Genomic DNA, 21669 nt, shown 5'->3' with positions numbered 1-21669 from the left:
GAGCGAGAGGATGAGCTGGGTGTCATCTGTGGAGAAGATTATGTTGAGGCGGTGGATCTGACGATGTTGGCTAGCGGAGTCATATATGTGTTAAGAAGCATGGTGCTGAAGGATGATCCTTGGGGGACCCCACAGGGGATGTCTTTTGGTTCAGAGGTGAAAGGTGATAGGGGAACCCTCTGGGTTTTTCCAGTGACAAAAAAGGTGTACCCTTAGATGCCGTTTTGATCGGCGTGTGGTAGGATACAATATAGAAGGCTCCTGAGACGTAGAGGAAGATCAGGGACGCTGTTTCACCTCGATTGAGAAGGGTACGGATGTCATCCCTGGATGAGATCAGGGTGGTCTTGGTGCAGTGTTTGTTGCAGAGGCCGGAATGGGAGGCGTTGAGTAGCTGGCTCTGCTCCAGGTAGGTCATGAGTTGCTTGATGATGAGTTTTTCCAGTACCTTAGCTGGGGAAGGGAGCAGGGAGGTTGGCCGATAGTTTTTGAGCACACTGGGGTCTGTGGTGTTTTTTTGAGTAGTGGTTTGACTTTAGCATGTTTCAAAGTGTCTGGAAAGGTCGCAGTGGTGATGGAGGTGTTGGGTAGAGTAGTAAGTGGCTTTCAGTTAGCCCTTTTCATCCACTGGTCTGTTGTAGTGTCAATCACAATTTACTTCTACCCTCTAAAGCATACAGAATGAGGCAACGGATCAGTCCACTTCAGCAAAAGGTTTCCTTCTGTGTGAGTGATGGCATTTTACCCAATCACAATGTGTTAACACAGCCAGAAAATAGAACTTTTCAGTGCCAGGAACTGGATGGTCACAGTGACAAAAACGATGGGTCAATGTGTACGTTTTAGGAAGACACATACATTTTCCCCTTTATTAATTTTTTCCCCTTATTTTGTGAAGGCCGCCAACTCTTATATCACTGCTTCCAAGCCCTCACAGACTGGCTTTCAATGCCTGCTCAGCTCCGGTCCCTACTCAGCCACTTCTATGCAGATTCCATGACACGTGAGCTGTTGGTTGTTGGAAATGGCCCTTTTTGCAGGATTATCCCCAAACTTTTTGCCTTCTTCCTCCTATTTTTTTCAGGTCTGTTTTTGCTGGTTTATTGCCTGCACACTTTACTACTGCTAATCAGAGCTAAAGTACAAGGGCTCGCTAGGTAAATTGTACTGTTGATTGGTTTATCCATGATTGGCATATTTGATTTACTGGTAAGTCCTTATTAAAGTGCATCAGAGGTGCCCAGGCCCTGTAAATCAAATGCTGCTAGTGGGCCTGCAGCACATATTGTGCTACCCACATAAGTAGACCTGTAAACATGGCTCAGACCTGCCAATGCAGTGTCTGTGTGTGCAGTTTTAAACTGCCAATTCGACTTGGCAAGTGTACCCACTTGCCAGGCCTAAACCTTCCCTTTTACTACATGTAAGGCACCCCTAAGGTGGGCCCTAGGTATCCCCATGGGCAGGGTGCAGTGTATTTAAAAGGTAGGACATATACTGGTGTGTTTTACATGTCCTAACAGTGAAATGCTGCCAAATTCGTTTTTCACTGTTGCAAGGCCTGTCTCCCTCATAGGTTAACATGGGGGCTGCCATTAAATAACTTTAAAGCGTAGATTCCCTTTGAGGGCAGATAGAAATATGGAGTTTACGGTCTCTGAACTCACAATTTAAAAATACATCTTTTAGTGAAGTTGGTTTTTGGATTGTGAGTTTGAAAATGCCACTTTTAGAAAGTAGGCATTTTCTTTCTTAAACCATTCTGTGACTCTGCCTGTTTGTGTATTCCCTGTCTGGGTCAGTTTGACAGTTGGGCTGTTTACACCTCTCCTCTAGACAGTGACACCAAGGGAGCTGGGGTGTAGCCTGCATATCCTGATGAACCATCTGTGCTGAGAGGGAGGGGAGGAGTGGTCACTCACACCTGAAAGGGCTGTGCCTGCCCTCACACAATGCAGTCTCCAACCCCCTGATGTGTGTCTGGGGCCTAGCCTGGACAAGGAAGGATCTTGCAAACAAGTGAGACTTTGCTTTGAAGTTTGCCAACTTCAAAGGCAGAAAGGGGAATTACTAGTAGACCCAAATGCCAGACTTTTAGCATCTTTCTGGAATCAAGAGGAACCTCTGCCCAGGAGAAGAGCTGAAGAGCTGGAGGAGTACTGTCCCTTTGCTGTGTTGCTTTGCTGGACTGGCCTACAGTTGCTGCTTCTGCTTGAAAAGAGTGCAAAGGGTGAACTTTGCTGTGTGTCCTGCTTGAGGAAGTTCTCCAAGGGCTTGGAGTAGAGCTTGCCTCCTGTTGGAAGTCTCAGGGATATGAAATACTTTAGTTTCCTCTTCCTACAGCACTGGGAACTGTGCGTTTTGTGATGTTCAAGGAGAAAAACCACAGCAATGCCATCAACGATGATGCTGGCCTGAACCGTGACCTGCTGACGCCGCATGGAGCTGCACTGCCCTGCTTCGCACCGTGACCCTGGTCGCACTGACGCCGTCATTGGATGACTTCACCGAACCACTGTTCGCACCGCACTCCGGCATCACCTTGCTCACATCGCAGACTGGATATCCCCAACGCCGCCACCCCTGCTGACACCGGCGCTGACACCTGCACCAAGGCCTGTGGACAACGCTTATGAGGGTCGTGAAGCACCGTCCCGTCCGACACTGCCAGCTTTGGCCTACTGACGACAGCGCTTCAGCAATGACGCCGCCGCTGCCTGCACCGTGACCTGGTGATATTGCATGTTGCACCGCCCCGCTTGACACCGCAGCCCTGGTCTCGCCGACACCACTGGATGCCGTCACAGAGCTGATGCCTGCACTGTGGCCTGTGGGTATCCCACGTTGCATTGTCCCGCTTTGCACCGCAGCCCCGACGCCATCCACGCCAGCGCTTCTGACTTCATCAGCCCAGAGTTCGATCTGCAACGTGTGTGAGTTCAAGGGCCCGACGACCCCCGCACTGACTTCGGAACCGTCACTGCAATGCCAGCGATGCCGCTCTCCAGAGCTCACCCCGAGGATCACGATGCCCTGCAATTCCAAAGGTACTGTTTGCGGGTCTCCCCGACACCATAGCTGGCCCGCGACTCAACAGCTGGCCTGAACTGTTGGTTTTGTTGATCACGACGCCGTGAGAGCCCCAGGGGGAGCTATCGAGTTCAAGGAACTGTATTTTTGAGTAAATCTTGCAAAATCCATATATTTAGCACTGTATGTTGGATTTTTATCGTTTTGGTCTTGCTTTACAGATAAATGTTTTTTTTTTTTCTAAAACTCGTGTGGTGACCTTTTGTAGTGTTTTCACTTAATACTGTGTGTTATGTGCAAATGCTTTACACAATGCTTTTGAGATAAGCCTGGCTGCTCGTGCCAAGCTACCAAGGGGGTGAGCAGGGGTTATCTGAGCGGGTATCTCCCTTATCCTGACTAGAGTGAGGGTCCCGTCTTGGGCAGGGTGCAAACCGACCGCCAACTAGAAACCCCATTTCTAATATAGGCCATTGCCATAACTTTCTGCAAACACACCTCTTAGTCCCATCAGCGGCAGAGGTGCCCTTATTTAATACATCCCAGGCGTTTTATCTGTGTGGCTGTTAAACTTAGCAGTAGCGGCGTTATGAGGTATCAAGTTTTAATCATGTCTTGAGTAAAGTTCTCCACTTACAGACGGTCACCTTCCAGCCTTGTCTGCTGGTTTCCTTTTCACACTTTTGGCATGCTATTTCAGCATATCTCCGAGGCCTTGGATGATTAATTGGTAAGTGCTTTTGGCACATAAAACAGAATTATGCCGAAAGCTTGCCTCATGCGATTTCCTAGGACAGAATCCGTAGGAAATTTCCATAGGAATTTTTAAACACAGATAGTGCCTAAACTACTGGACATAATTACACCACATTTGGCAGAAAGGTAGGTCTTGGTCCAGTTCTTTTTGTAATTTGATGTAAATCCGTTCAGTAGTTTTTGATAAATTAAAGAAAATCCAAATTTGTACATATACGGACGCGAAGGCTTCACAAACCCTCATAATTTTGTGCTGAGATCTGATTGGCTGCCAACACTTCAAAACTCCGACTCCCAGAAAACAAAATGAACAAAAACAAAATGGGCCAGAGTAGGTACACCCTGACCCGTTAGCTTTGGTGTTGGGATCCCAGAAGGATCCCCCCCAGAACTAAAAAGCATTTTTTGGAAGTTTCACACTGAGGCACAGTGGATCCGTTGGAGAAAAAAAAAAAAAGTGTGGTCTCCAGCGCTTGATAATTCTGAAGCCAGCGGGTGGACCAAGTCCCGGGGGCAGTGTCATTTTAATGCAGGGGGCCACCCGCCCCCTCGCTGCCCTGCGGACTGCAACCTCCCTGGGGCTTTAAACAATTGTAATAGGGGGGATGCTCCAGTGCAGCCCTGGTGACTGCCACCTCCCCAGGCCTAAAGACAAATTCAATACGGTGGTCGCCTGTCACTCTCCCCAGAGCCCCGGGGGCCACCACCTCTCTGGGGTGTAAAACAAATTCAATGTGGGAGGGCACCTCACAACCCCGCTGCAGCCCCAGGGACCACCACCTTCTCAGAGCTATTTGAGTAATTGCAGGGGGCCACGCAGCCCCCCTTAAGGAGCCACTGATGGCTCTAGAGACCGCCAACCCCAGGGCCAGCTCCTGCTATGTCCCAGGGTGCCCACCCGGGACATAGTTGTTTGCTGTAACTTGGCAGGAGCTGACAGCTCCCATCAAGTTACAGAAAACACTCTGCTGTCAAACAGCTCTCCCTCACTGCGAGCGGAGGTTTCCTCTGTTTTGGAAACAGAGGAAACATTGCTCTCACAAAGAGGGAGCTGCTTTAACAGCTCCCTGTCTGTGACAGCAATGTCGGCTCCCACAAGACGTGGGGAGTGATAATGTCACTGTAACACCTGCAGTAAAGTTATTGATCTGATGTGCATGGCAGGGGCGAGAGTTATAGTTATCTTAGGGCACGAGTTAAAGGGGGTCATTCTGACCCTGGCGGCCGGTGGCCGCCAGGGCCACCGACCACAGGAGCACCGCCAACAGCCTGGCGGTGCCCCTTAGGGCATTCTGACCGCGGCGCTTTGGCCGCGGTCAGTGCAGGAAAACCGGCGGTCTCCCGCCGGTTTTCCGCTGCCCGTCAGAATCCTCCAAGGCGGCGCAGCATGCTGCGCCGCCTTGGGGATTCTGACACCCCCTACCGCCATCCTGTTCCTGGCGGTTCAGCCGCCAGGAACAGGATGGCGGTAGGGGGTGTCGCGGGGCCCCTGGGGGCCCCTGCAGTGCCCATGCCAATGGCATGGGCACTGCAGGGGCCCCCGTAAGAGGGCCCCGCTTGTATTTCACTGTCTGCATAGCAGACAGTGAAATACGCGACGGGTGCAGTAGCACCCGTCGCACCTTCCCACTCCGCCGGCTCGATTACGAGCCGGCTTCATGGTGGGAAGGTCGTTTTCCCCTGGGCTGGCGGGCGGCCTTTTGAAGGCCGCCCGCCAGCCCAGGGGAAAACTCAAAATACCCGCCGCGGTCTTTCGACCGCGGTACGGTATTTTGGCGGCTCCCGCCGGGCGCGCGGTGACCGCGCCCGGCGGGAGTCAGAATGACCCCCATAGTTACTTCAGATAACTCTAACTATAACAGGTGAATTTCTATGGTTTGGTATGTTTAAAATGTGAGCCTAATGAAAGGTTACGGTAACATTATAGTTAGGTGAAATGTTCAGAAACTTGTAATGTTTTAAACTCTAAAAATCCCAGACATTCACAAGTTATACTTAACTTAAGTAATTATAACTTTAGCCGTTAGGGAATTATAACTCCTGCCCCCGCCATGCACAGTTTTCCCATCAAAAATGTCATTGCAAATGTTGCAGTGATATTATCAATGATGACATGGAAGATTTCATGAGTGATGTAATAGAGGTAATTAGCAATGCATGGTCAGGGTGTGAGTTTTAGTTACCTTAGTGCACACGTTATAGTCACTTAAGGAAACTATAACTGTTGAATTTCTGTGGTTTTTAGAGTTTGAAATGTTAATTTTACAATGTTACTGATCATTTCACCTAACTATGACGCTGCATTAACTTTGTTTTTTTAGTGAGTTTTAGTTTTTTTTTAACGTAAAGTAATATTTTATTACCATACATAAAGCCCTGCAGCCGACCCATTGCAGCCAGCCAACCCCACGCTGCACACAGCTTTTGGCTGTGCAGGGCGGGAGGATGGGAGCAGGGCCTTCAACCAACCCTGTGGCCAACCCAGTAGCCATGGACGGAGCTCCAGGGTCACCATCGCCTCATAGCTAGTGGCCGCATTTCATGGGGCCGCACAGGAGTTGGCATTTTTCTTTGGGGTGTCTTGATGCCCACCTGGGGCACACCAAGCCATTATTTATTTTTTGGGGGGCCATAACGTGGAGCCCTAGCTCCTGCCACCATTGCTGTTTTTATGTTTAAAGAGTGGTGCCCCGGTGTCCACTCAAGGAACCCCACAGCTCATACCACATTGGGGGCTGTGCGTAGAGGCCCAGGTCCCCTGCAGCCCTGCTGGCTCCCTTGTTTTCACCCATTGCAAGTCCAGTTGGAGTTAGCATTACTTCACCCCTGCAGGAGCAATTTCCTTTTGCTCCCATGGGGTGGGAGCAATCAAAGCATTTTCCTGCCTGAGACCGTGGGCAGGAAAATTCTTATTTCTTCTTCCACCGGGCTGGGAGCACAAAGGCGGAAGCAGCTTTGTGCTCCCACCTAGTGGGAGAAATGTGAAATTTCCCTGCCAGCGGGCAGGCAAATAAATGGTGTCCCAGGGGTTGAGGATCCAGGAACACCGTCACTGAGCAGGACCCGGAGGATGGGGTCCCGGGACCTCCTGGAGGGTCAAGAAGGGCGGCTATGTGGATCCTCTCCCCTTTGAGAACTTAACGGCCTTAGGGGTTGGATCCCCGGGGATTGTGGAGGCTCAGGGAGGAGACCCTCCCCTTTATGAAATTATCATCATCATCAAAATACTTTATTTGGATTTTTACATCCATAAAAGTGTGTAAAACCTGTACAGTACACATATGGCATAAAAGTAGCATAAAACAACCCCCGTTCTTGTCAACAGACAGTCACAGGTCTGAGACATTACAGACCGAGTAGATCATAGTCTAGAAATACAAAATAGTACAGCAAAACCAAGGGGTGAGAAAAACAAATGCATAAAACACCATAAAATTTGCTAAAAACATTAATGACATTTCATAACAGATAATATCTAGTCATAAAGGTACAATGCTCCGGACATTCAAGCAAAAAAAAAAAAAAATTCAACTGATTAAAGAGGATAGACCAAGGCACATAGATTGCCGGAAAAATAAGGAAACTCAGTCCAGTGATTTATTTCTGATGCCACAGCTCAAAAGTACAAATTTAGAGACTGCGCAAATGATAGACTGGGAGGACTCTGTACGAAAAAGCCTGAAGGCTACGTGGAGCTGTCTGCACCCAAGTTGTTTGCAAACAGAAATAATCCAAATTTTTCTGAGGCGAGCATAGCCGGGGCAGAAGAAAATAATTTGCACCAACGATTCCTCTGCCCGGCAGCATGCCAGAAATGTGGTGCTTGTACTATTCTAATTGGCTAATAAAGACAGGGGAGGCAAGGTCCATAACAAATATGAAATGATCAGCCCCAGGGATGGGCTTCCTGAGGCCTCATGGAGGTCTGGGGAGTGGATCCAAGCGCCCCCATCCCCCTTTAATAAATGTTGCACCTTTCCCCTGCCCTGGGCCACCTGATTGGGGGGGTTTAAATGCAAGGCAGAGGGACCCCACCACCAGGCCTAACGGGTCCGTGTATCTGTACTCTGCCCAGTATGTCTTTTTGGTTTTTTTCTTAGGACTCTGACTGAGTCCTGAGTCTTAATATGGCTCACTCCGCTTCCTGGTTCAGGTGGTGGCAGCCAATCAGATCGCAGGCTGAGATCTGTCATCGCCGCGGATCCTACTCGGTGTGATTAATTTTCCCAAAACTACTGTACAGATTTACACCAACACACAAAAAGCACCCTTTCTGGACCAAGTTCCAGCTCTCTGCCAAATTTGGTGTGAATCTGTTCAGTGGTTTGCGCTGTAGCTGTGTCTATGGAAAAATGAATGAGGAAAACAAGTTTTTCATCCCCCTCTTTTTATTCTTGGCCCATGCTTGATGGATCACCCCAAAACTTTCCATGCACAAAAAGTAAAAAAGGAGGCCCTTTTGGAAAGTTTTGTGGAGATTCGTCAAACGACACCAAAGTTATTAGCAACACAGCAGAGGCATTTCCTATGGAAACACATTCCTATGTTTAGAAAAACGTAATGTATTATTTCTATACAAAAACTAACTTACACTACATAAACCTTAGAAATTAAAAAGTTATAATCATAACTTAAAGTTCTAATTTCTGCCCCGACCAAAACTTTTAATAACTTGCGCACCTTTGCATAGAGTGATGTAAACTCGCTAAGTAGACTAAATCAACTATAACTCACCCAACTTCCATGCACAGTGTTCTTATAAATGAAGTCATTTGAGATGGCATGAGTGCTGTTATGAATGCTATGATTTAACCTTCTATAAGCAATGTCATATGAAAGGGTATGAGCAGTGCATGGTGACAGCACAAGTGATAGTTGATTTAATCTGCCTCATGAGTGAGCTGACAACACTGTGCATAAAGGCTCGCAACATATAGTAATTTGAAGGTGATTCTTATAAATTTGAAGGTGGTGGTATAAATTTCAATTAAAATTGTAACTGTAGATTTTCTAATGTTTGTGTAGTTTAAGTAGGGTTGGTATAGAAAGAGTAAATTATAAATTTAAATTATGACTATAATGTCTAATGTTTGTGAGATTAAAGCTAGATTTGTATAGAAAAAAGAAATAACGTTTTCCTAACTTTAACTTATCCTTAACCTTTGTTTCCATCGAATTTCAATTTAAAAAAAAAATCAAATTGTAGAGTGCGCTGTCATCCAGTAGAGTGTTGTTAAGTAATGTATACTACAGCGGAGAAGACTCTCCTACGGTATAGTGTTGTAGAGTGGACTGTAGTGGAATTTAGAAGAGTGGAGTGGTGTGTTGTACATCAGAGTTGAGTGCTGTGGAGTGGAGTGTTATAGAGTATAATAGAGTGTTTTAGACTGGCAGAGAGTGAAGTAAAGTGTTGTGGAATCGAGTGGCATTAAGTGGAGTACAGTGGAGTACAGTGTTGTAGAGTGGAGAGTTTTTTTTTTTTAAACACATTTTATTGAATTTAAGATTTAGATTCTCTACATGGCCAACACGGCCTACGTAGCAAAATAAAATTATAAACAAAAAGGGAATACCCCAAAAATTATATATATATGTGTGTGTGTGTCTATATATATATATATATATATATATATATATATAGATATATATATAGATATATATACACACATATACATATATATATATATATATATACATACATACATATATACATATATATATACATACATATATATATATATACATATATAGACACATATAAATATATATATATATATGTATATGTGTGTATATATATATATATATATATATATATATATATATATATATATATATATATATATATATATATATATAAATATATATATATATATATAGATATATAGACACACACACACATATATATATATTTTTTTGGGTATTCCCTTTTTGTTTATAATTTTATTTTGCTACGTAGGCCGTGTTGGCCATGTAGAGAATCTAAATCTTAAATTCAATAAAATGTGTTTATATGTGTCTATATATGTATATATATATATATATGTATGTATATATATATGTATATATGTATGTATATATATATATATATATATGTATATGTGTGTATATGTGTGTATATATATATATATATATATATACAGTATAGACACACAGACACATATATATATAATTTTTGGGGTATTCCCTTTTTGTTTATAATTTTATTTTGCTACGTAGGCCGTGTTGGCCATGTAGAGAATCTAAATCTTAAATTCAATAAAATGTGTTTAAAAAAAAATAACTCTCCACTCTACAACACTGTACTCCACTGTACTCCACTTAATGCCACTCGATTCCACAACACTTTACTTCACTCTCTGCCAGTCTAAAACACTCTATTATACTCTATAACACTCCACTCCACAGCACTCAACTCTGCTGTACAACACACCACTCCACTCTTCTAAATTCCACTACAGTCCACTCTACAACACTATACCGTAGGACAGTCTTCTCCGCTGTAGTATACATTACTTAACAACACTCTACTCTGCCCTTCACTCTCCTCCTGCCTCCCTCATATCTGCTGCCATACATAAATGTTGTCTGGGTGACCTATTGCCAATCTCACTCGTGTTTGATGGAGTCGAGTGTTCATGAGTGCAGTCTCACACAGTACTATGGAGGAGAGACTCGTACAGCGTAGTGGTGTAGAGTGGAGTGTTGTAGAATGACATGTCATACAGTGGAGTGTGTTAGACTGTTCTAGAGTGCAGCAGAATGGAGTAGAGTGGTTTAGAGTGGAGGGGTATACAGAAAAGTAGATTGTTCTAGACTGGAGTGGCGAAGAGTGAAGTGGGGTGTTATATAGTACAGTAGAGTATTACACAGTGGAATGGAGTGGAGTGCTGCACAGTGGAATAGAGTGGTGCAGAGTGGACAGGCATACTGTGAAGTAGAGTCTTTTACTATGGACTGGCATACATTGAAGTGGCGTATGGTAGTGTACAGAGAAGTGTCATACAGTGGAGTGGAGTGTTATAGAGTGGAGTGTCGTAGAGTGGAGTTTCATTTAGAGGAGTTCCATCGAGTGGAGTGTGGTTAAGTAGAGTATTGTAGAGTAGCAGAGAGTGGAGTACAGTGTTGTAAAGTGGAGTGGAGTGGCACAGGGTGGAGTGCTGTTGAGTGTAGTGTAGAATACAGTGGTGAACAGTATTGTAGAGTGGAGTACCATGTCATAGTGAAGTGGCATGTTGTGGAGTGTCACACAGTGTAGAAGAGTGGCATAGAGTGGATGGGTATAAAGTGGTGTAGAGTGTGTTAGAGTGGCATATAGTGCAGTAAAGTGTTGTACAGTCTTGTAGAGTGCAGTTGCATACAGTGGAGTACAGTGTGGTACAGTGGAGCATTGTAGAGTGGAGTATTCTACAGTGGAATACAGTGAGGTAATGTGTCAGGAGTAGAGTGGAATAGTGTAGATTGGCATAACGCAGAGAGGAGTAAAGTATCACAGAGTGGAGTGGTGTGTTGTGTAATAGAGTGGCATTGAATGTAGCAGAGTGACTATCGTAGCATACAGTTGAGCAAAGCGGCATAGATTGGAGTGATGTGTCCAGAAGATGTAAAATACATGACCCACTTGTGGTTATTTTTATGATTGCATTTCTTCTGCTGAAAAATGTTAAACAAAAGATTTAGAAACGCTTTGTTCTAAAAAATTTTGTCATTATTAGTAATAAATATTGCACTATGTGACTTATTGAAATATACATTTGATTAAAATTATTGGTGGTTTTTGGAGAAAGATGATTTAGAGCTGATTTATATATATTAAAATTATCACCCCTTAATAAAACCAATATACTCTACTACGGTGTATTTTTAATTTCTTACATATTTAATTTCTAAAAATAAATGTTATGGAGTATCACAGTAATACTAGAAATTACTGTGCTACTTTCAACATTTCTTAAAATAAAATATGTACAAAATTAAAAAAATATTATTTGAGATTTAAGAGACCATATAGTGTGCTACAGTATGCTTAAAAATACAAAAACAGTTTTAAAAAATTATAATCTACTACACTATATTTCCCTTTAAAATAGATAACGCAAAGTAAGCGTGGTGTAAACGATATTTTGCACTTTTTATTTTGCAAGGGAAAAATATTGTTTACACCACTCTTAGTTGGTGTTCTGGGTTTTAAGGGGAAATATAGTCTAGTACAGTGTACTTTAAATACTTTTTTAAAGTAAAAAAGTAAACATTTTTAAAAAATCAACTGCACTATAGTTAATCTTAAAACCCAGATTGCACACTAAAAACCCACTCCACTCTCCGCCACTACACAATATTCTGTACCACTGTACTGTACTCCACTCTATGGCCCTCCACTCTACAATTCTCAACTCCACTGTATGCCACTGTACAACACTGTACTGCACTGTACGACACTTTAAGCAACTCCCTCTAGGCGTCTTCATGCACCGACACTCCAATCCACTCTACGCCTCCCTGACGTACACTATGATTCTCTACATGACAACACCGTACACCACTCAACTCCACTTCACTCTACTCCACTGTGCGAGACTGTACCCCAGCCTACGCCAATGTACAACACTCCACTCTAAGCTGATCCACTGTACAACATGCTACTCCACTCTATGCAATTCCACTCTACAATACTGTACTATAATCTATGTCACTCTGCAGTACTTTTCTCTATACCACAAACCTCCACTGTACAACAGTTTGGTCTACTCTATGCCACTGTACAACACTCCACTCTATACCATTCCATGATACTCCACTTAACAACACTCTATGCAACTCTCTGTATACCACCCCACCTCACTTAACTCTCCTCTACTCTATGACACAGTACTCCACTGTACCCTACTCCTCTACACCACTACTCTGTATCCCACTCCATTGTACCCAACTGTATGGCATTCAACTCTATGGCAGTCTGTGCCACTATACTCTACCATTCTCTGTGACACTCTACTTTACTGAACGCCAATGCACTCTACTCCACTGTATGCCACTCCATTGCACTGTACTGTACGACACTTTCCAACAGGTTACATAGAATGCAACCACAGAACCACTCCTAGAGAGTGCTGCACTTCTGGTTGTAGAGCAAAAGGTCAGGCTTGGGTATGGTCTCCTGAAGTTATGGTTTCAATGATCTAGGGTAACTATATTTTTACTGTTGCTGGGGGGGGGGCTGTAGAACTCCCTGCAGAGCCCCACAACATTAACAAACAAAAAATGATAGTGCTGCTGCCCATTCTAGGGGCATCATCCAAAAAAAAGTATGTAAAAAGTATTTGCAGGACATTATAGGGCGCTCCTTGAGGAAGCAGTGAATAAACAATGAGTGGTTCCAACTACTCATATATTATTCACTTTGTTGCCCCAGTGTCCACCAGGGATACCCTTCATTTAAAAAACCTATTGGGGAGGGGGGCATGCAGCTTCCCCTCCCTGAGCCTTTACGGCCCCAGGGATACCATCCCACAGGCCCTTTCTTCTTATTTAAGAGGAGGGGGTGCAAGGCCTCCCTCTCTAACTCTCCTTGGACCCCAGGCACCCCATCCTCCTGGCCTTTCATAAATAAAAGAGATGGGGCAAGCGTCCCCCTTTCCTGAGCCTCCTTGGGCCCCACGGACCCCATCCCATGAGGTCTTCTGTATAAATAAAGGAGAGGCGTGCAGCACCCTCCCCATGCCTCTTTAGGCCCGGCAACCTCATTCCCCGGGCCTATTCTATAAATAGAGAGTAGTGAGCTTGCCCTTCCCACATGCCTTTAAGGCCCCAGGGGATCCCTTACCCCATGGCCAGAAGCGAGTGCTTCTGTGCCCATCTGAGTACTCACAAACCACTAGTTAGGGTCCACAAAGGGTCCCCAGGGCACCCACGGCGTCAGCGGACTTCCTGCATGCTGTGGTAGCCAGCACTGCTTCTGCCCTGAGGGAGCAGCTGTTTTTGCTTGCTCCTTCTAGGCTGAACAAGTGTTTGTTGCCCTGCCTGCAGAAGTGCGAGCAGGGAAACAGAAGTCTGCTCCCACTCGGCAGGAGCATTTTCACAGCTCTCGTCAGGTGGAAGCAGGCTTCTGTTTCCCTGCCTGCAGTGAGTGGCAGCAGGTACATTTTATGTTGTTCATACCTAGTCCACTAGTTCCTTACAGACAACCACAACTACCGCTTGACTGACTCCTTCCAAAAGACGTTCCAAGAGACGAATCCAGGTGGCACACCGATAGGAGATCCATTCAGACAGCAGAGTATCAGTAGTCTGATAGCCCCCTAGGTTCTGTGACCCCTAATTCTTTTTTTAATTGGCTAATTCCCAATGACTTATTCGATTTTATGTAAACATGATAGTATTTTGTGCCATAAAATACACCAGTGGCATGGAAAGTTAAATGTCACCCTAGGACTGCAGCACTTATTGCGCTGTCCACTATAGTGACAAATTAAATATGGCTGTGGCCTATCTGTGCAGCCCTAATCCTACAGCTTTGAAACCTGCAGTTGAACCTGTGAAAATAATCCTATTTGACAGGAAAAGCCTGTGCTGTTAAATATTAAATAAGTCACTTCTAAGAAGGTCTTGTAGCCCACAAGGTAGACTGTCCAGTATTTAAAAGTGGTACACGCAAGAATACAATTCTGCCTTGAGAAAAACTAAGGTTCAGAATAAACTCATAAATTTGATAACTTTGGATTTGGGCAAGTTACAGAGGTGATTTAAACACTATTTCAATGTTTATTATAAATCCAATACACTAGTGAAGTCTTATCTTCAGTAAATATTTAGGAAATGTAGCTTTAAAAAAGTTACACTTTAAATGCCTAAGCTTTCATTCGGCTAATTAACATCAGCCTGCTAGCAAGCAGCCTTGCTTATCCTTCTCCTTAACGAGGTGTAAAAACTGCTCTCGGAGTGGAAACAATTCTTTAGGTCATTTCACAAAAGACCTGAGTCTGATGTATGTGATACACATCAGCTCAGGAAGGGCTTCTCAGGAGGGATAAGGAACTTCCTTAACTTGAAAGGGGCCAGGTTGAGGCCTGCATATTCTAAGTTAGGTGTAAAGAGAGTGTTGGGAAAAAGCCTTTTGTTCCATAAGCCCTCTGCAGCCAGTTAGGCACCAGTCCAATGGAAGGGCAGCTGATCCGAGAACTCATTTGCTATAGCTGAGGAGGAGGAGGGAACTGCCCATGTCCATAAACTGACACACAAAAACTTTTCTCAGGAGCAGAAAGATTTTGCCATGCTGTGTTTGCATTAGACTAGTGCCCTGTGTGATAATTTGCAGTAAGGCAAACCGGATGTGATGCTAAAGTGAGAAGGTTTGACCTTGGGAATTATTTCAGATTGGTTGAGAGTGGCCAGGAATCACTACCACCCATTTGCTATTAAATTCTACAAAAGTGGCACCTTAGCCACATCTCATCAGAACCTTCTCGGGACCTGTGAAAGAACAGAACAGGGCTAGATCCAAAACTAAGAAATGGACTCCAAGTTTCAGTTGGCTGGCCTACTGTGTAGCTAAACGGACATGACGAACTGCAAACAATCTTTTTCCTGAAGTGTCCAGCTGACCAGTAGCAACGTTTTTCATTTGTTTACAACTTTTTGCCTTAAATCTCTAATCTCCAGTTCCCCTTATTCGAGTTTTTCATTTTGGTGCCTCTTACTTATTAAATTTTTCTGGTGGGGTTTTGACTTTGTAACTGTTGTGTTTCTGCTAAATACACATTTTTCTAAATTAAGCCTTCCTGGTCTGTGTCATAGATACCAGGAGGTTGAGGCCAGCTTTAACTTACTGAAACTGTGTTTTATCATAATAAGTTTTTATTTCTTATGGTGGACTCACTTCCTCCTCAATTAATAATTATTTTTCTTACAGACATGCAGTGAGGCGTGTTTTCTTTAAATAAGACCCTATATCTGAGTTATACATACTGATTAATGTAATGAAGAGTACTGTCAAAGAAACATTATGCAACCAAATTAACAAAACAGTAACTGCCTTTCTCCCACTTTTGTGATAACTGCATACATGTGAAGAAAATGGCAGCATTATATATGCTAAGGGTATACCAGAAGGCCAGATATAACACTATTATCAATTGTGATAGCTATTACCTGTGGAATACTAGATAGGATTTAGCTAAAACTCAGTTTTATGACTTAACACAAGGTTGCTGGTTTATTTTGTTTTATGTTTGCTTAATTTTATGTGGTGGATATTTAACTGTGAAATCGGATCAATAGTTATAAAATCTATATTCATGATCCAAGGAATACAGACATTTTAACCTCTAAGAATTTACGACCAGATAAGGTAGGCCATTCTGTGGCTGACAATCCAGATCCATTATTTTTGACACTCATTAAACCCATTTTGCAAGTTGGTAAAGGCTTCCAAAATCACAAATTGGGTTTAAAATCACAATTCGGAACTGGCATATTTGTGGCGTCCCTTCCAAATAGCCTTTCAATATTCAATATGTCAATGGCTTGCGACAGCAATTATTTTATCAAGTCACCCAAAAGTTACTGACACCTCAAAGGAAGAGGTAATTCATTTTTAAAATGGGGTAGGGTCCTCTTGGAGTGATTTCCCTTTTATATGTTGTTGGGGAGTAGGGAGTGGCCCACTGAGCTAATGCCAGCTCCGAAACAACCTTTAAAAAAATGAAACTTATCTTTTTAAATGCAGCCCTATTTCCTATAGGGAAATTAGGTTAATTAAAAAGAATGTTAAATGTATTTAAAGACGGTCGGGGCATTGTGGTCTGCTAACAATAGCAGGCTAATATCCCAATGATGGTCTCCAATCAGAATGAGCAGCATCTTGCAGCCTAGCTAATAATATTCATGGGGTGAGTCAAATTGCATTCAGCTCTGAATGGGAATGTTGTGAACTGGCCTATTAGTACATAGGTTGGTTCGCAAGATAAGAATTGATTCACAAAACGTTTATGTGTAATTTATTCTCAGTACACCTGGCTCTCAATTTTTAATGTTAGTGAGACCTGTTTTGACACAAGAGGATCTCTCAAAAGCAAACATCTGATGCCAAGTTAAATTAGGGACTGTGGGCTTCAGCCCTTGACTGCACTGAGAAGAAACATTACTCAATATACTCTGTATATCAAATAACTTCTGTGTATTTTGTGGTTCACAAATTCATCTTGAAAAGTAACAAAGTGAGTTTATGCCATATGTGTGGGGCCATTTGAATTGTGTTGTTCCAGATCTGTGAACTATTTATGCTGTATGCATAAAAATGGATTTGAAGCACTTTCCACATAACATGACATAAAATTTGCAAAATTGAATACAAATATGTTTATATCCGAGATCAAAAAGATGTAAAGTGGTCAGATTTTTCCCAGATGATGTTAATTGTTTTACAAAACTATTTTACTTTTGGCAGTGGGAAGAATGTTGTTAATAAAATAAAATTACATTACTTTGCTTCCATGCAAGGCAAAATGAAGAATGCTTGGTGGTTAGCACAGTGAATATAATCTGCTGGCTGTGTATTGTTTTGCAACTTAAGAAACCTGTGTATTTTCCATACCACTTGGATTCACTATAAATTAATATGTGTTATAAATGTCAATATAAAATAATAACAAAACATACCAACTAGTTTGTCTCTAATTGCCTACACCACATTATTTACCCTTCTTGTCATTCAACTTGCCTTTAATTGCCACAAATTTCAGTTCATTGTACAGCATAATTTGGTCCCTTATACCCACACATTTCCAGAGGGTCACCATATATGTATATAATTGGTATTGCAGCTGAATACTGTCAAATAAAGTTCCTAGGGAAATTACTAGAGCTTCCGTATCTCCCTCACAACTCTCTCTTCATCCCTTGGCCTGAGTAGATGTATTTATTAAGAAACAACTTTCATGAGATATATATGGAGCTGTGGTGCTGAGATAAGGATGTGATCCCCTTCCTCCCAGCCTTCCCGGCATCATGGTGTGGGAATCAGGGAACAGTCACCTTCCGACAAGGTACTGCCTCTCACCTACTTTGACATGTCTGGTTTCCTCTAAATCTTTTAAACCCTGACTTGTCTCAATGTCACCCATTTCCTGTAGATCTGCCTCTTCATCTCTTCTTTCCCTTCAAGTGATATCATTCATATCCCTCCTGCTGCCTCCAAACATACAAACAAGCAATGTAGCACCAGCTACTCAAAACATGCTATCACCTTGTTTGATATGATGCTTTTTGGACAAAAACAGATCTCCTTAAGATCTTGTTGTTATTTCATAAATAACAACATACTTTTCATAAATAACATACATACTTTTGTTTGGCTTTTATATAGCACACATTTTACCTTTAGTATGAACTTGGAGTGTTATCAGCTTCCTTGAGTGGCTCTCGTGCTACTCCAACATTTCCATCATAGACTGAATTCAGATACAAATCCTGCAACCATCTTCTGCAGTGGTTCCAATACTTTTTAGAATCATGACCCACTTTTTAGTACTACAAGCTTTTGCGGCCCACCCAGCTTTAATGGATATGAGGCAGTCAACTTTTTAATGTAACTAAAGCATTGTGTGGCAGTGCACTGTCATTTACTGACAACACATTTTCCATTGAGATGCGACTACATTTTCAGAGACATACAGTTTTACTGATAAATAACTATATGACACACAACTGATAATATGTGGATATCGGGTTTCAGTGAATATTTATCATTTATGTACCGCCATATAAATTGTCTTGATTTGTTATGATCCTATTAAAATCTTTGTTTCCATCACACTTCAGAATTACAAAAGGTGGGCTTAATGTTTGATTTCCTAGTTTCTGAATGTGTACATTTCATTTGCAGGAGTTTACATTTTGTTGTGTGTTACAAACAAAATACATCTTACAGGCTTTCCCTTCAAGCATCTGTACCTCTGCAAATAATTCATCTTACTTTTCTTTCTTTGACTACAAAGTAAGAGGGGTTTGTAAACACAAACCCCAAGGACAAACAAGTATTTTCAATGCAACGGGTCCAGCATTAGCTCGAGTTAGAGCTATTGGCGTTGTAAAGAAAAAAAAAACAGCGCGATCACACTATGCAAAATGCAGCAAGATTGCGTTGCGTGGAAACTAAACAGATAAAGTAGTCCGGACACTGTTAAGTCTTTAAGGTATTTATGGGTATTGAGGTCTAACGCCGACGATGAACACACTGAAGGTTACGAACTCCACACGACACAGGAAGCTGGTTAATGGCCACGAGAGGAGATCCCCGGGCCTTTTTATTAACACCGGTACAAGCTAAAAGACCTGATTCAAGCGGGAGATCCCCAATTTTTGAAGCAGAAAATGTGCTTATTTTTCCTCTCTCTTGCCTAAAATTGGTTTTGTTTCAATGTATGCTAATCGGGAAAATGCATTTCCAGTATGTTTTTTTCAAAATCTCCCACTTTCCAGTTGTAAAAAGTTGGCATGTATGTAATAGACATGATTGTGCCACGTAGGATATCTGTGACATATTTTGTTGTATGTTGGTCTGCTCTATGGGAAGAATGAAAACTTTTATCATTGTGACTCATTAAGAGATACACCTGGATACGTCACAATAAAACATGCAACTGAAAAAAATAATTCATAACTTGCATATAAGCATGGAGATACACATATACTTGCTTTACTGTCTGTGCAGACAATGCCTACTCATTAACTTACTCAGAAGGAGCAGTCCTAATTCATTCTCAAATACAACAAACATCAAACAAAACCAGTCAATATGATAACAGTTCCTGCACATGAAGAGAGTAGCTGGGTGGGGCATGGGCGGTAGACTATGGTCTAGGTCATCTTGCCCCCTGTTTTTATTCTCTTGGGTCCTCGTTTCCATCTTTCTTGACCTGCTTCATGAGCAGTAGCGTCTCTAGGAGTGGGCCGGGAGAGGCCCGTGTCCCATCTCTTGTTGCCCTGCCCCTCTTGTGCTCCACCGCCGCAGCTGCTTGATGTGCCAGGAGGCGACACAGAAAAAACAGACAATGCACCTTGTCACACAGTTTAATTTGTCCAAGTACCTTTCATTTGCAATAAATCCGACGCTGTATGTGTACATATCTGTACTGTATAAAAACATATATATATATATATATATATATATATATATATATATATATATATATATATATATATATATATATATATATATATATATATATATATATACATTGTGTTACACAATACTGGCGAAATGTCATAATCCAATGAAATTTAAATAATATATTACATAATATGGAGTATGACAACAATGACGCAGTCTTGCTAAGTTTAACATTGTACACGCATCGTATGCGTGATGTGAAAACAACCTGGCAAAATACCCAGGAAGACATCGAGAGCCAGCTGTGCGCGCGGAGGCGGATAAGAGGCAAAAGTCCTCTAGAACCCGACCGGAATCACCCGCGTTGAATTTTGTTTGCAGTGCCTTACAAAAGTGCGGGATACCGCGTATAGTTCAATGTAGAGTTGCTAACATGTTTACATTCATTTCATTATGATGAGCAATTTGCGGGGGTGGTTGCGGCCGGGTTGTGTGTGTTTTTCTTAACATTGAGCATTTATAAGTATAATACCTATTTTGGCACTGTATTATACAAGGTCCACATTCATACCAAATTTGGCCCTTTCTAATATGGCGCTTTTGTTTTCACCGGTATGTGTAATAGCAGAGTACTGTGACTCTTTGTTTCTACTGTTTGCATGTCACTTTTGGTGGCATTGTACTCCCATGACCCGCGATTCAGGCTAAGTCTGAAACACGTCGGGAGAAGCCTGACTTGTAATAAAACAGTTTTGGCAATATATAGGACTGGTCTGACCTGACCATTTAAATCACTTTCTGTTGTAGTAGTTACAGTGGCTACCAAGTGGCGTTTTAATCCAGGAAGACTAATAAATGTTCAGAGAGAAACCTTGTTTTTGAATGGGAACAGAGACAACGGACTGTTAAAAAAGACATCCAAGTTTTTACAGCTGAGGCACGCCCTCCCTACTCTCTCCACCTTAAACTCCTCCCATGCTGCTCTCTCCTTTCCTCCCGTTCCTCTCTAGCCCTCGGCCTGCGGGCCTCCACTATGAGTTGCACACTCAGACCGGGGGTACATACCTCAAGATAGTAGAGGTCCAGTGGGGTGATCTGCGAGTCCAGAAAATCCTCATAGGTGTTAAATTGGCTGATAATGCTGTCCGCGGTCGCTGCAGCCTCTTCTTCCTGCATCTTGACCTGTTACTATGGACGCTACACCCCTGGCAACGCGGAGGCGGGGCACTGGGAGCCTGGGGCGGAGAAGGGGCGGTACAGCTGGGAATGGGCGGGCGCACGTGACGTAGGCGATGAGGGGCAAATCAAACGGAAGGCGGGTTAGAGAATGAGCAGGTGGTTAGGGTGGTTTAATGCGTTGTTGTACTTGAAACTGAGGCTTGGGAATTGAGAGTAGAAACAATGGAGCAGTGAATCTCCGTATGAAGAAACAGTTGTCAGATGAAAATGTTTCCAAAAGTTAGTGCACTTTGAGAATAGCAGAAGAGGGTGGGCTGCTACCTGAGGTATTTTTTTGCTCATAAAAGGTCTAATGTTCCCAGCATAACAACCGGCTAATTTATGAATGACAAGCATACGTTTATGGGGTTAGGGTTGCCTAAAGACCCCATAATGACTCGAATCGACATTTTATTGACGAACCCGTGTCACAGGATGCAACCAAAGTACTTTAAATGTATTGAGGGGGAATGGGTGCAGTAGTTTTAGCTTGAGGAAGGATGTTCCTGGCAAATTGAAAAAAGTCAATATTGATTGTGACCAGGCAGACTTTAACTTCT

The 21669-nt window shown here is 42.8% G+C and overlaps 1 protein-coding gene across 1 annotated transcript in view; it reads right to left on the bottom strand.

Annotated features, from left to right (window-relative positions):
• The window catches only part of CFAP299 (cilia and flagella associated protein 299), a 1354103-nt gene extending 1333012 nt beyond the window's left edge, over positions 1–21091 (bottom strand). Inside the window, exon 1 of the mRNA XM_069233754.1 lies at positions 20957–21091. Coding sequence (XP_069089855.1) covers positions 20957–21067 — 111 coding nt within the window. The 5' untranslated portion in view covers positions 21068–21091. The remainder of the gene's footprint in view (positions 1–20956) is intronic.
• Positions 21092–21669: the final 578 nt, after the last annotated feature.

This window comes from Pleurodeles waltl, chromosome 1_2 (assembly GCF_031143425.1).
Source record: "Pleurodeles waltl isolate 20211129_DDA chromosome 1_2, aPleWal1.hap1.20221129, whole genome shotgun sequence".
In the NCBI taxonomy this organism is placed as follows: Eukaryota; Metazoa; Chordata; class Amphibia; order Caudata; family Salamandridae; genus Pleurodeles; species Pleurodeles waltl.
The sequence above is the reverse complement of the archived record's forward strand: the minus strand, read 5'-3'. Positions and strand labels throughout refer to the sequence as shown.